The sequence below is a fragment of the Xiphophorus couchianus genome, chromosome 13 (assembly GCF_001444195.1).
Source record: "Xiphophorus couchianus chromosome 13, X_couchianus-1.0, whole genome shotgun sequence".
NCBI classification, from domain to species: Eukaryota; Metazoa; Chordata; class Actinopteri; order Cyprinodontiformes; family Poeciliidae; genus Xiphophorus; species Xiphophorus couchianus.
The window spans coordinates 12,188,385-12,203,010 of NC_040240.1; the positions used below are offsets into that span (position 1 = coordinate 12,188,385).

The following is a 14,626-nucleotide window of genomic DNA, read 5'->3' on the forward strand; positions in this document are numbered from 1 at the left end:
AGTCATTTTTTAAATACAAAAATAGAAACAAGGTAATTATTCTTTCAAAAGATGATACATGGTTAGTGAGGGTTTTTTTGTATACACTAATAGAGAAAAAAAACCAGAGAAAGCAAATATCCCATCTGTGCACAGGTACACATTCCAAAATCAATAGCAGTCTACAGACCAGATAATTCGCTTTTTTATTCCAGCACCGATGATCACGAGGAATTCAGCATCTCCTCACTTTGACTTGGCAGAGGGTTTTATGTTTTTCTTTACACCCGGTGCAGATAATATAATAACACAGGGCACATACCAGCTTATTTCTTGCATAAGTTCACGATAAAGATGCTTTGTAAATTTGAAGCAAAACCAGGCGGTAACAAAACAGCAAGAGTTGAGCTAATTGACAGCAGCCTGCACAATGTTCCAACCTGTATGAATGAAGAAACTGATGTTAACTCACCTCTAATGACGTGCACGCTGACTGGTACTCATCTGTAATGAAAAAGCAGAAAAGGAGGATTATTCTCATTCAGTCAATGAAGTGGGTTATTTATTGTGCATGTGGCTGCTTGTAACCCACCGCAAGGCAGATACCCATCTGAATTATTCATGTAGAGGTACTGAACAGTTATGAAATGCATTTTTAGCCACACAAATGTTAGAATGCATTAAATATCTAATAAATGTGTAACTATAGAGAGTGGAAACTTGACAGAGAAACACAGAAGGAGCTGATATACATAACCACTAAAGAGCAGAGGAACAACGAGTGAATAAATTATTACGTTTTACCTGTAGATAAATCAGAAAACAGAAATCCCATCTTGCTAATGGAAAACATTCTCAAAATGTAAAACCAAATTTAAGAAAAACAACAGGTTGGCCTCTGACTGAAACAAGAGAGGAGGTTGATCATTACCTATGCGCTAATTTAAGGTACATTCAGATGAACCAGCTTTACACCAGAGATAGAGATCTGACCAAAGTGCAGATGACATGAAGTCACTGCGCACACTAATGCAGTGCAACAATAAATCAGTGCATATAAATGACACATTTTGTAAAGATATAAGATGCCCATTTTATTGGAGACAATCATCCACTATAACTGACCAAGGAGAAATTACATTCCTGGTTCATCTAAACAAACAAACAAAAAAAAAGGTTACGATTTTGACTTTCGCTGGTGCATAAATTTGACATAACAGAATCTTGTTATTCTGTTAACTGCGATTCAAAATGGGACAGACAAGAGCAATTCATTCAAATAAGGCAGATCTGTGCTAAAAGATTGTAGAAAATTGTAGAAAAGAAAAGAAAAAGTTTGAAACAACTGAAACCATCTACATGCCAACAGATTAGAAACACACAGAAATTGTTCAACCATCACATATATAATTATGTGGAGCTTTTTAAATGTTTCAGAAACTTTAACTGAAAGATTAGGATTGTAGTCCAGCTATGAGCATGAACAAAGAATGAAAATGTGGGAAAGCACCTTATACTCATTAAGTACGGTGATGGAACTGTAATGATGTGGGCAGGATCTTACTGGTCCTAAGGTTTTAACATTGATGTTAACAATTGATGAAGTTCTGTTGGTATCGTCAAACCTTCTCATTAAAATAAACCAAGTAACTAAATTAATTCTCAATTATTTATGTGGACGTTGTCGTTAAGTCAGAAACAAATGGACACACAAGTAGAGTCTTGGCAGTTTGTGGACAAATTTTCTCACATTCTCCATGTGAATTGATCTATTTGCAAATGTAGCCTCTCTCATCCGTTCAGCAAGAAAATATGACCTAGTTTTTAAAACTGTGTAGCCCTTTGTCCTGTCGGCTATTTGTCCCAGGCAGGTCTGTGTTGGCTATGATCAGAGCACCGTGAACAGGGTTTTCAATTGTCTTAGAAAGTTTTCACATTTCACCACATTGTGTCCACATATTGTATTTCAAAGCATTTTTAGGAGATTTTATGCTACGAACTAGCAACACAAGGCAGGGCATATTTATGTCTTTTCCATTAACTCTGCAGAGGACACGACAAAGATGTTAAAGACAAAAACTGAACATGCAATTTTCGTCTTGTGGAGAAAATTAGCATTAATATGATTTCTCTTAGGTGAGAGATGGCGGTGGTAGCATCATCATGTAGAGGAGATGCTTTATTTTTCAGCAAAAAGGTTTGTCTACAAAGAATTTCTACAAGGCCACACTTTTCAAATACCATTTTATATTGATCCACTGCATAAAATAACAATTAAATACATTGAAGTTTGTGGTTATACCATGTGAAAATGTGAAAAAGTTGAAGGGCTATGAATGTTTTAGCTAAGCACTCTGCGGGACATCTTAATACAAGATAATATCAGCAGAAACCATCAGGCTTAGGGTTGGTTTTCTGGGAGCTTTGCCAAATCCAACCACCTTGTCACTGACTCATGCGTAGGTTGCAAAAACATTGAGTTTCAGATGAATTGCAAGCTTCTTTTTCTTGCTACTAGAGACTTAATAGGTCTCACATCCCTCTCATCACCAGGCCTAATAAGAGTCAGAACAGAGCCCAAGCTGCCCTGAAATACCCCAGCCACGAGCTAGAGGAGTGAAAACGACTCCCCACAAAATCTCCAAACTTAATGTACTAAGAGCTCTAAAGCTTGTGCTTCCAGTCATCACTTTCAGTTCTATTTTTGGTAGAGCAAAGACGCTCAAATGCACACACTGAATCTGCTTATTCTGTGGGAATCAGCGCCAAACACGGCAGTACAAGAAGCCGGACTAAGAGGCTGGAAAGAAGGAGGGATGTGACGAAGCGGGGAGGAGAAAATCAGAAGGCATGTGGCAAATATGTTCCCAAGAAGGATGAGACAAAAGCCGAGAGCCTAAAGCTGTCATAACAAGCCTCCACCTCCTTCCACACCCAGCTTTATCGCTCACATATTCGTGGAATGCAGTTACAATGCCACAAGGTTTTGACGCATTGAGCACACCTGCTAACACACCTGAGCTGCTTCAGTACCAAACCCAGTAGATGAAAGAAAATGACATCAGACCTTTCGTGATAATTTTCCCACTTAAAGGTCTAATACCAATGGGATTTGCTAATTAAAATGCTCTGAGACCATCCTAAATATCATTATTTTCTCAAACTGTAATGCCTAGATTCTTAAAAAAAGCAAATGTGTGTTTTCAACAAGGTGACAATTAACACATCACAAGCAAATTGATAGTATAACTAATGGGAATGGGGCTGGGAGTTGTTCTCTTCCACATGTGTCAAACAAGAGAGTCAATTTTTCATATATTTACTTTGAAAAAGTAAAATGCGGTTTAAAGTTTTAAAGACAGTTGATGGGGAAAAAAAGAGATAACACTTATCTTTTAAACTGTCAATGTGATACATTTGATTTAGCTTTTAGTCAACTTTCAGTAATTAAAGAATGTTTATTTTATTTCTCCTTGTTTCAATCAGTACTATTTTTGCACTTTTAGTTTGGCAGTGTATTGATTTAAAATGATGGTATGACTATACTGTCCAAAAATTGGAAGAAATCTGAAAGATTTTGTCTGTCTGCAATATCTGCTCATCAACACGTCTCCTCTGTGTAGTTTTTTCCTTCTTCCCCTCAGCTCTTTATAACTTTTGTTTTGTTTTTGTTGCTGTTTGTCTTCACCTCATTTTTGTATTCAATAAAGTACCTATTTTTGCCTTTGTGTTACATAACAAGTGCTCTATAAATAAGTGCCGCATGACGAATTAAATGAATATTTACAACAGATTCAAATGTAAATTAAATTAGGCAATTTTTTTTTTTTTTTTTGCATAATCAAATCAACAATTTTTGATCACCAAGCTTTAAATCTAGAATATTTTATGAACTTACTTCATTTACCCTGTGTTTTATAGTTTCTTCAGGGATGTTTAAATCCCATTCTCCAGCTCAAATCTGTATCAACATTAATAACAGGCCTGGTGGCAGCTATATGACTAATCTGTCCCTGGCTTCCAGCCAGTTTCTCTCCTGATGCAGGCTAAATTGCAGGGATATGGCCTTGAAACAAGGCGCTCTAACATTTTTGAATATATCACGTGGTTTAGTGTTTACTGAAGCTAACTGACCACTTTGGGCTTCAAACAGCCATTCATCATCTGCAGCCTGCATGATTAAGCTGCCATATTCACTAAGATTGCAGTGGAAATATAACATTATGGTGTGAGAACTAAACCTGAGTGTAAACATTTCAGAAAGTATACATCTTTGCCTTAGATTTACCAGCAGTTATCAGTGGTCTATGGTTTATTATTAACAGCCGTATTAAGCGCATCTAAACACATTCACCACATGGCTGGAAGCAGACAACCACAACAATATGGCCTCTTTGTGGGGATGCTCCGTTCGTTCGTTCGTTACGCTGGGGTGGATGTGGAGATTCGTTGAAATTCGGCCCTTGCAGTTTACCTTTTTGTCAGTGTAAAATAATCCCGGCAACTCGTCAGGTCGGGCCTGCTTTAGTTACCTGTGCTGCCTTCAAAGTGCAGCTTGACAGCCCCGTCTCTTCCGATCCTCACATTCCCAGGTCCATCGATCTTCCTCGGGTAGTCCACCGCCGAGGAGCCCGCTGCCTTGGATGAGCCTCTCCGTCTGTGTTTCTGCGCTAAAGTCCGACAGCACTGGTAGCACACTGCCCATGCCTGTTCCTCGTTTATCGGCTGGCTGTACAGAGTCAGAATTTCATCCAGGGACAAGTCTTCGGATCCGTCTCCGCTGTCCATGCTCACGTCTCCGCGGTTCAAATTCCGAAGAATGGTCGGCGAAGAAGAAGATAGCGTCCCCTCCTTTCTCCCGGGTCGCTTAGCCATTTTCACACCATCTCTTACTTCCTAATACTAAGAAGGAATTACCAAAGAGTGAATGTTGTTAATGTTTCTGTGTTACATAGTGAAGTTTCTCTGAATCAGCTGGTGACTGTCCAGTGACTCGGTGATGTGAGGCTGACTGGAGTGACGGAGGATCACCAACCGTTCTGTGAACGGCAGCAGCCCTGCTGTGGGCCAGCGCCGCATGGTCCCTGCGCACGCCATGTTCGAATTAATAGTAACATCACAACGCAATAAATAAATATTTACATCCATATATATATATATATATATATATATATATATATATATATATATATATATATATATATATATATCCATCCATCCATCCATCCATTTTCTGTTCACCCTTTGTCCCAAATGGGGTCGGGAGGGTTGCTGGTGCCCATATATATATATATATATATATATATATATATATATATATATATATATATATATATCCATCCATCCATCCATTTTCTGTTCACCCTTTGTCCCAAATGGGGTCGGGAGGGTTGCTGGTGCCCATATATATATATATATATATATATATATATATATATATATGTATATGTATATATATATTATTTTATACATACACACACATATATATATGTGTGTGTATACATAAAAAACATCAATGTTGACGAAACTTATGAGACGTTTGATTTATTAAATGTTTAAATCCTATGTAATTATTTACTGAATTACTCATCATTGCCTGGGCTAAACTAAAAGTCAAAATGATAACACAGTTAATTTGTGTAATAATTAAATGTGAAATAATGATTTAATAAATTAATAATGATATATATTTCAGCTTTCACTTAGTCATTTTAAAGTTCCTTTGCTCAATTTAAATACTGAAGTAATAAACGTTTTTTGTAAACAATGGGACTTTTTTCATGCATATTACATGTTTATGTTAAACAAATTATTTATGAAGTTATTTCTATTTGTTGTTGTTTCAAAACTTTTGATATATGAACAACCTACTCGTTTATTTGTTTATTTATTTATTTATCAACTCCAAAAATGATACAGATAATCACAAATATATTTATTTATCTCAGTTTGATTTGAAGGGAGATGGAGGAAGGTTATTGTAATGATTGTAATTCTGTGGGAGTTTTGGGCCTCAATGACTAATCACATCACTAATCAATCAATCAATCCGTCAATTTTATACCTTTAGGTATATTTGTGAGGTGACTTTCTTTAGCATGTCACCAAAGCTTCAAATAAAGAATGTAAGCAATATTTTTACTCTAATCCTGGTAGATTGTTGTATATTTTCAAGAACACCAGTGTGTGGTTGCTTTCAAATAACGTTTGTATTTTATATGTATCCCTATCCCTTAATAATCTAATGTTGAAGTCAGAGGTCACTTTGATGAGATAAAAAGAAAAGTGCAAAAGTTCAATTCTGGCTTACATCAGGTAAGGTATGTAGATAGACCACCTGGAACCTTCATTTTCCTTGTTTAAGACCGCTGTGTGACTTACGAGGAGAAAAAAAAATAGTCGATGTCAGAAGTGTTGCCCAGTGATACTGAAACAAAATAATTGCCTTTATTTTATTTTAATTTTTTTTTCTCTGATGCTCCATTCAGGTGGTAGCATCAAGATGTAAAATTGTTCTTATGTTGTTTTTTTCTGACATATATATTTTAGTTTTGTGACCAATGAACTTCAGATATGATACTGGTTTTGGAACCCTCTGTTTTCTTGTTAGACTGTTTCAAAACTTTGTTTTGAAACATGAGTACAGTGTGACTGAGTTAATAATTCAAACTCTTGGGAAGAACCAGGCGTACCTTGTCAAGTCTGGCTGAAGTCATAACCAATAGATTGTCTTTTATTTACATTCAAGCCCAGCTGAGCATCACAGCTTCCACTTGATTCTTGTATGCCTTCTGCAGCATCAGGTGTTCAACATCGCCATCTGCTGGTCAGTCGTTTGGTTACCGCTCTACATCGTCACCTCCGACCTCCTGAGTTTATTTCATGAGTTCTTGTTATCTAAAATACTTTGAAGTCCAATGGCTTAGCAGTATAATACAGATGTCCACATGCAGATCAGTGTGAGCCCCAACAATGTTATACTTTGCATTGTTGTAAATAATACAATTTTCCACTAAACACAAAATAGAGACTAAAACAGAGCCGTACAGCACATTATACAGAACAAATACTGAAAAAAATCAACAGTTCTGTTCAAATTAAGAGGAATTGTAGGCACATGCAGGTGTAGTTCTTTTTTTATCTTGCAAAGGCTGAAGAAGAACGTCTTTAGCATTCAAGTTTCCAACACCCCAATCTCAGCACTTAAACAGCACTTTAAGGTTGTTGTTTTTTTTTAATGAAAATTACTCACTGCACTGACTGGGCTTAAACAGCACACTCCAACAACAAAATATTTGCACAAAGAACAAAAGCAAATTCTTCAGGAAGCCCCGACACAGAGCACAACTGATGTGCAGATTGAGATTATTGTGTGCATATGGGGCAATCTCTCCTTTTCAAATGTTGTTTTTTTGTTCTTCTTCTTCTTCTAATTGTCTTAACACAGTGACATATTCCCTGACTTGTACTATGAGCATGGAGAAAAAAGCATAGTGCTTGGTTCCCACTCTCTTCCTCACACATGCAACAGCAATGCAGCATCTCGAGGTCTTTGGGTGGAGACGTAAGCAGGCGCCTGGTAGGTGAACCGCTGCCTTCAGGAGCCAGAGCAGCACAAAGTCACAAGCAAAGATCATCCGGACACGTCTGAAAGTCCTTGCCCTGCTGTGTGATTAAATATTCTTGCAGCCCAGCTAATTTGCCACCTCACAGTGTTGCAGCTCTTCTTTCATCTCTCGTCGCAGGCGGTCTCCGGTTCAGGAGCCCCAGGGCTGTTGACACTGACAGGCTGGCCGTCCTTGGACAAAGCGCTGGCCTCCTTCGATGATCCTCTTTTGGAGTCGCGAGTACTTTGCTGTGAAAAAGATTTTAAATATCACTTTGTACCACACTAGGCAGTGAGAAGACAACAATGACCAGAGTTAATCAATCAATCCTGCTGCAGTGATATGAGCTGAATTGGTTTTAACTGATTGAATATCCACCGTTCAATTGGTACTCTAGGTAAAGATGCATAAAGAGCTTGAATATTTTGTTGGAGCAGCATAGAAAAAATAATAAATTCTATGCTGTTCCAACAAAATATTCAAGCTCTTTATGCATCTTTACCTAGAGTACCAATCTACATTGGTTTTCCACATTTTGCTAAATCTGAGCATGTATGACATGCACATGTATTTAGTCCCTTTTTGCACTGATAATAAAATCCAGTGCACATGACGGGCCTCATCTACTTGTGTTATAGCTGTCCTATGCAAATCTCAGAGGGCAAATGAGAGAACAATAGTGAACAAATAATACCTGAAAAACTTGCAGGAATCCTGAACTCTACATTTAATCCAAAGATCCAGTGAGAAGATGTCTGGCCACCAGTGTGAGACATAACCGGATTTGATGCTGTTTTGTGATGTTAAGCAGACAATTTATGCTTGAATGTAACCAGAGGCGGAGCTAGAGGGGGGGCCGGGGGGGCCAGTGCCCCCCCAGCCATCTGATTGGCCCCCCCAGCGGCCCCCCCAAATGATCGACATGTCACGACACCCAGTCATTCCTTCACAGTAGGTAGCACTATGTACCACAATGGGTTGTGACACTTGTGACTGTTGTGACTGCTCAAAAGCAGCAGGGGGCGATATGCACCATTTACGTTTATTGTGATACACCATTTGGACACAACAGAGTTGACCCAACAGAAGAAGAGAAGGAGAACCGCGAAGAGACGATAGAGAAATATTGTACAGCTAAGAGGAATACAGTCGATTTGACTCCAAGACGGATAATCTGACTTCAAAGGTAAGTTTTACAATGGTTTACTACTACCAATAAAAAAACCCCGTTAAAAACATTTTGTGCTCAGCCAGGAAATAGTTTCTGGTAGTTGAGTTACTACTATAAGTTGCGAGCATCAAGCTATCAATGCTACAGCTATAGACATACGTAGACGCCGACTTAGTGAGCGAGTCGGCCAGTTCCTATGATACGTCACGTCTGCCAGTCAGACTCGTAATGCACGCAGAAGCAAAAAGTATTGTAAAGACGCTGACGCTGACGTGTTTCAGTGTGTTTACCACTCACGTCTGCCTGAACAATGTCGGGAGGATAAATACGGGAAGTAAAAAAAAAAGTATCCAACGTGGTGCATGTGTTATCAGACAGAATGGATCACGACATTCCTGATTATATGACCTGCCAAAATCCTCTGGTCTGTAATGCTCTTTCTTTCTAACAGCGATTTCTTATTAGCTCTCGCATTAAATAAAACTATACAGAATGAAAAATGTTAGCTATACTAAGAAAATAAAAATCAGAGTAGTTACTTCTGGCCAATATAATTACATGGGAAATATTTATTGGCTCAGAAGCTGTCGTTTGGCCACAAAGTCAAGAAATTCTGTTCATAAAATTGTGTTCTTTCTTTCTTACCTGTGAAAGGTAATGCTAATGGAGCCAGCTTGTACTATAAAATGAGTGAAAAAACTCCACACAAGTTCCCCACTGACATTTGCTATTTTTACTAATTCTTTTCTAAACATTTTCTATGAAACGGCAACACTTTGTTAGAGGTTCCGTTTCCCCTAGGAAAGGGCATGAACTTGTGACAATTTAATCTGTTACTCTTTTTGCTTTATTATGTTTTCCATGAAATGTTTAATTTATTTAAATTCTTATGTGTTTAGCTTTGTCATTTTCTTTTATGTTTTCTTTTATCTTATCGCTGATGTTTAGCACTTTATTTCAGCTCTGGCTGCTGTTAAAGTGCTTTATAAATAAAGTCGATAATGATCATGAACAAAAACAGGTTAGTCGGTCCAGTAGCTGAGAAGTTTGAATGCTGAACATACAGCCACAGTCTGTTTCCCCTGACCTACACACTGGAAGTGGGGATCTATTAACACTAAGTAATAGGAAGTGATACTTGGCATAACATGACTGGCTTGTTTTTTTTCCTAGGGTCAGTTGAGAATGAAAAGACAGGGAGGCAGGATAGACAGCTTCTTTATAAAAAGAAGCAAATCAGGCACAGATCAAACAGGGTTCAGCTCTGACATCAGCAGTCCTGGTAGCTCATGTCCTGAGAACAGTCACGAGAAAGAAAGTCTGGCAAACACCAATCCACCATCACCAGGTCAGAGTATCTACAGAAACAGTCAAATTCCTGCCCCGTTTTAGGTTATTTTTACTTGCTGGCTTCTGCTAATGTGTTTCTTTAATTGTTGGTTCAATTATGTTAATGTACTGTTTTTACAACGTAGTTCCATCAAAGGAGGAGTCTGAAAACACAGAAAGCTCTGCGCCTGACCAGGATGATGATGAGCCAGAAGGGGCAATTGCAGGAGATACCACTGATCTCTTCTCAGCAGTGTCCAGCACTCCTTTTGCTTTTCCAAAAGGACCCAGTGGTAATTTTACTTACACTAAGACCTGCTTAGTAGCTGCACAATTTACATGACATAATGATCATGTAAATTATGTGTACATAACCATTGTGTTTGTATTCCAGATATTTCAAAGTCAAAAGAACAGGGCCCTGTTCAGCCAAGTTTGACAAACTTCCCCAGAACTCAGCATGGAACAAGAAAGAGAACTTTTCACAGCTCCTGGTACAAAGACTATTCTTGGTTAGAATATTCTGTTATTAAAGACTCCTCCTACTGCTTTGCCTGTAGGCATTTTTCTTTGCCTAATGCACCAGATAGTGTCTTTGCTTCGCATTCCGGCTTCAGTAATTGGAAAAAGGCATTGTCCAAGGAGTCTGGATTTAAGCTTCACTCAAAGTTAGAGCACCATGTAAATGCAATGTATGCATGGAGTCAATATAAAAGGGCTAATGAGGGAAATACAACCATGCTAAATTCTATAAACACAAACCGGAAAAAAGTGGTGGAAGAAAACCGTTATTATATTAAAACAATAGCCGATGTTCTTCTTTTGACTGCAACACAAAATATTGCTCAAAGGGGTCATCGAGAGTCTGGGGACTCTAGAAATAAGGGAAACTTTTTGGCTATATTGGATGAAATAGCAAAGCATGATCAGTTAGTTAATTGAAAAAAAGCTTAGAGGATGTGCCAATGCAAAATACACAAGTCATCAAATCCAAAATGAAATTCTTCAGGGCTTAGCAGAGATGGTACAGACTGAAATCATAAAAGAAGTGAAGGAATGTGAAGTGTTCAGTGTTATTGCAGATGAAACAAAAGACTTGCAAAAAAAGGAACAAATGTCTTTGGTTGTACGATATTATTACAATGGTGTCATCCACGAAAGCTTCCTATGTTTCCAGGCAGCTGAAAGCCTTAATGCAGCAGGTCTTAGTGCAATGATCATTAGCTGTCTTGAGAAACATGGTCTGGACTACAGGAATAACCTAGTGGGACAGGGTTATGACGGTGCATCCGTCATGAGTGGGAAGCATTCTGGTGTATCTGCCAGAATTCAGAGCAATGCCAGATTTGCATTTTATGTTCATTGTAACGCACATTGCTTGAATTTAGTCCTTGTTGATGCTACCAAAGCAGTCCCTGAGGTCGTTGACTTTTTTGCACTTCTACAGCAGCTTCATAACTTTGTGTCTGGCTCTTATGTTCATCTGAGGTGGCTTGACGTACAGAAAGAGTTGTATCCAGCAGAACAACCCAGGGAGCTCCAGGCACTTTCAGATACGAGGTGGGCCTGCAGGTATACGGCATGCCGTACCATGAGAGACAGACTTCCAGCAGTTCTGAGATTGTTGCAGGATATTGCACTTGAAAGAAATGGCGAAAGAACAGTGGAGGCAAGGGGCCTGCTTCTTCAAATAGATATCCAATTTTTAGGTCTTTTGGTTACCTTTTGTAAAGTGCTTGGTGATGCCAAATGTCTTTCCGACATGCTTCAGTCCAGCACTCTTGACTTAGCAAGAGCTGTAGATCTAGTAGGTGCTCTTATAGACACTTTCCAGGACTACAGAAATGAAAAGTACTTTGATGAACTATGGAAAGAGGTTGAGGAACTTGCTGAGAAGAGCAAAATCAGTGTAAAAATTGACAGAAGAAATCCAAGATTAAGTTCAAAATTTCTTGACTCACTTGTAATGAGCACTATAGGACAGAGAAAATGTGATGACGAGGGCTTCCCCAGACCACTCTTTAATCAGGTGCTTGACTGTCTCATAGCGGAGTTAAAGAGGCGTTTTTCAAAGAAAAATTGTGAGATCATGCAAGGAGTGCAGTCCCTAAACCCCAAAAGTGCAACTTTCTTGAATGAGGAGCCTCTGATTGCTTTTGGACATATCTTTGAGTCAGATTTAGATGACCTGAAACATGAAGTGCACCAAATAAGGCGTTTGCTTGATCAGAGAATAAAGAGTGATTTAGGCACACCTTCTACTTTGCTTGATTTTATTCTGTTTCTTGAACCTTATAAAGAGGTTTTACATGAATTATTCAGACTTTGCAAGATTGCAGTAGTTAGTCCAGTTAGTACTGCTTCTTGTGAGAGAAGCTTTTCTGCTTTAAAATTAATTAAAAGTTACCTAAGGACAACAATGGCTGATGCCAGGCTAAGTCACATTGGAACACTTAGCATAGAGTCAAGGAGGGCACGGGGCCTCAACATGGATGACTTTGTAACATATTTTGCTTCATCTCACAACAACCGAAGGATTTTACTTTTATGAGTGCATGAAGAAGTCTTGTGTTTCTCGTCATGATTTGGGTCTTCACCGACTGGTACTTGTACCAATGATAGTTTAGGAGTCAGTACATTTGGTCATAGCTGCATTAAGTTCGAAAATAAAATGTACATGTAGCATCTATTAAATAACAGTTTCCATAACATACAACCTTCTTTTTTGAGATATTGTAATTGTGAACTGTGTGACACTGCATTCTCATTGTAAGTCTTGTCTTGTTACAATGGTGTCATTTAGAGGTTAATGTCCACTTATGCTTTGTGTGGCATGCATTGATAATAAACTGCAAATTACATGAGCAAATCTCATTTCATGAGTCTTTATTTATATATAGTATGTGAATGAAAGTACTTTTACTGTATTGTCATTGTCATAGTCAGTGGACCCCTTACAGATAGCCCTGGCCCCCCATTCGCCCCCCCAGAAATAAAAGTCTAGCTCCGCCACTGAATGTAACTGAACTGAAACATGTCTGCAAAGGAAAGTTAGCCAAAATGTATGCACAGAGAAGAAAAAGACCCATTATCAGTACCAAATGCTTGATGGCCAAGGGTGACGCACCTTGCTTTTTCACATAAGACCAGCTTGGTATAGATAGCTTTCCTACACTAATTGAAATTATTATTTGAAAACTGCATTTTAATTTACTCAGCATGTCTTTCCCAGAAATTAAAATTTGTTTACTGATCTTAAACACTGAAGTGTGACAGAAAAGCAAATACAGAAGAAACATGTAAGGGAGAAAAGTACTTTTTCACAGCACTGTCCATCAGTCAAGGAGTGCCTTGGTCTCCTCTGGTGGTTGGCGCCATTGGTGGTGATGGCCTGCTTCCCACACTGGGTTCCAGTTGTCACCATCCTCTTCTCCTTCAGACAGGCCTCCACAGCTTTACCTTTAACAGAATAATAACCAAAAAAAAAATGAATAAAACATATGGCCCTGTGTCTGCTGGGAATAGTTGTGATTCGCATTTTGCACTTGTGTATAATTTTCCAGTCCACATGAAGTGGCTTTCAAGAGGCAATTGGCCTGCAGCGAGAGATCCTAGAATCCAACTTACTGTTCGGGACCGAGACGGGGGCATCTACGTCCGTGTTCGTAAGCCATGTCGACTCTGTTTCTCTGGTCCAGCTCTCATGGTACCGCGGCTCGATTATCGCGTCCGCCCGACTCCCTCCACAACCCATCGAAAAAACCATCCACGGCAGGTGTAGCTGACGCTGACACGGATCAAAGCGGGGTGTGGAAACACGGTTCTGTTTGTCTCACAGCAGCAGCAGCATCCTTCACATCGGTTCAGTCCCCGTTTCTTCTTCCATCATCCTCATCAACTGCTGCTGCTGCTGGTGGTGGTAGTTGATGTTTCTCTCCACAGGCTGTCAGCAGCTGACCAGCATCAACACACACAGAGGTGTCGTGCGTCATCAGGAGAGGAGGGAGTTCACACTGCGCAGACTCAGAGCGCTGATTGGCTCCGCTCAAGACGTCGCGAGCATCATCACTACGACGAGCATCGTCATTATCATCATGCAAACAAATACTACTCCGAATCCAAATTATTTAGCAGCGTTGAGCAAAAATATTTGGAAAGGTTCACGACAAGTTCATGACACTACCACGCTTCCCTGTTTGCTGTTTTATTAATTTATCGTTAATAATCTTCAGGCTGATTTGTCATATTTATGGGGTAAACACATGTAAAATGTTTTAAATTAAATTACATTCATATTTTATTGCTAAAGTGTGGTTAAATGTTGTTCATTCCAGCATTTAATTTCAGCGTAATTATTCAGTAGAGGGTAAAAAGCACACGTAAGAATGTTTTTCAAATCAAATTCCTGCTGTCACACTTATTTACACCTACAACAATTTCTATGAAATTTATATACTGCAAGCATTTTGTTATTATTTAATATTTTATGGTGTCTGGATCTTATAACCATGAAGTCCAAATGTACAAAATGTTTTTTGGC

The 14,626-nt window shown here is 38.8% G+C and overlaps 4 protein-coding genes across 10 annotated transcripts in view; 2 read left to right on the forward strand and 2 right to left on the reverse strand.

The window, feature by feature from the left end:
• spire1a (spire-type actin nucleation factor 1a) overlaps positions 1 to 5,012 on the reverse strand; it is a 30,904-nt gene extending 25,892 nt beyond the window's left edge. For 3 of the 6 annotated variants that reach the window (XM_028036541.1, XM_028036539.1, XM_028036538.1), the window contains exons 1-2: positions 4,512 to 5,010; positions 452 to 483 (exon numbers count right to left, since the gene is read on the reverse strand). In XM_028036541.1, coding sequence (XP_027892342.1) covers positions 452 to 483; positions 4,512 to 4,854 — 375 coding nt within the window. In that variant the 5' untranslated portion in view covers positions 4,855 to 5,010. Of the gene's footprint in view, positions 1 to 451; positions 484 to 4,511 lie in introns of all 6 variants that reach the window. The other 3 variants (XM_028036536.1, XM_028036537.1, XM_028036540.1) reach the window with 2 other exon arrangements.
• aunip (aurora kinase A and ninein interacting protein) overlaps positions 1 to 14,626 on the forward strand; it is a 954,922-nt gene that overhangs the window by 794,122 nt on the left and 146,174 nt on the right. The gene's annotated exons all lie outside the window — the stretch shown is intronic.
• Positions 6,681 to 14,094, reverse strand: LOC114156263 (brain and acute leukemia cytoplasmic protein). Its single transcript, XM_028036602.1, has 3 exons — positions 13,714 to 14,094; positions 13,403 to 13,545; positions 6,681 to 7,834 (listed from the first exon to the last, which is right to left on the reverse strand). Exons 1-3 carry the CDS (start codon positions 13,850 to 13,852, stop codon positions 7,709 to 7,711), a joined length of 408 nt encoding a protein of 135 aa, XP_027892403.1. The 5' UTR covers positions 13,853 to 14,094; the 3' UTR covers positions 6,681 to 7,708.
• On the forward strand, positions 8,429 to 12,955 carry LOC114156237 (zinc finger MYM-type protein 1-like). Of its 2 annotated transcripts, none has more exons than XM_028036556.1 (3): positions 8,429 to 8,772; positions 10,233 to 10,379; positions 10,481 to 12,955. In XM_028036556.1, the coding sequence occupies exon 3, from the start codon at positions 11,108 to 11,110 to the stop codon at positions 12,635 to 12,637; it is 1,530 nt and encodes a 509-aa protein (XP_027892357.1). In that variant the 5' UTR covers positions 8,429 to 8,772; positions 10,233 to 10,379; positions 10,481 to 11,107; the 3' UTR covers positions 12,638 to 12,955. The 2 variants fall into 2 exon arrangements, with proteins under 2 accessions (XP_027892357.1, XP_027892358.1); XM_028036557.1 differs by lacking the exon at positions 8,429 to 8,772 and adding an exon at positions 8,779 to 10,105.

Coding starts and splice junctions, on each gene's coding strand:
- LOC114156237 (XM_028036556.1), top strand. CDS start 11,108: ATGGTACAGACTGAAATCATAAAAGAAGTGAAGGAATGTGAAGTGTTC.
- LOC114156263 (XM_028036602.1), bottom strand. CDS start 13,852: ATGGTTTTTTCGATGGGTTGTGGAGGGAGTCGGGCGGACGCGATAATC. Junction 13,546..13,713: donor CCCCGTCTCGGTCCCGAACA/GTAAGTTGGATT, acceptor ATTCTGTTAAAG/GTAAAGCTGTGGAGGCCTGT. Junction 7,835..13,402: donor ATGGACAGTGCTGTGAAAAA/GTACTTTTCTCC, acceptor TCTTTTTCACAG/CAAAGTACTCGCGACTCCAA.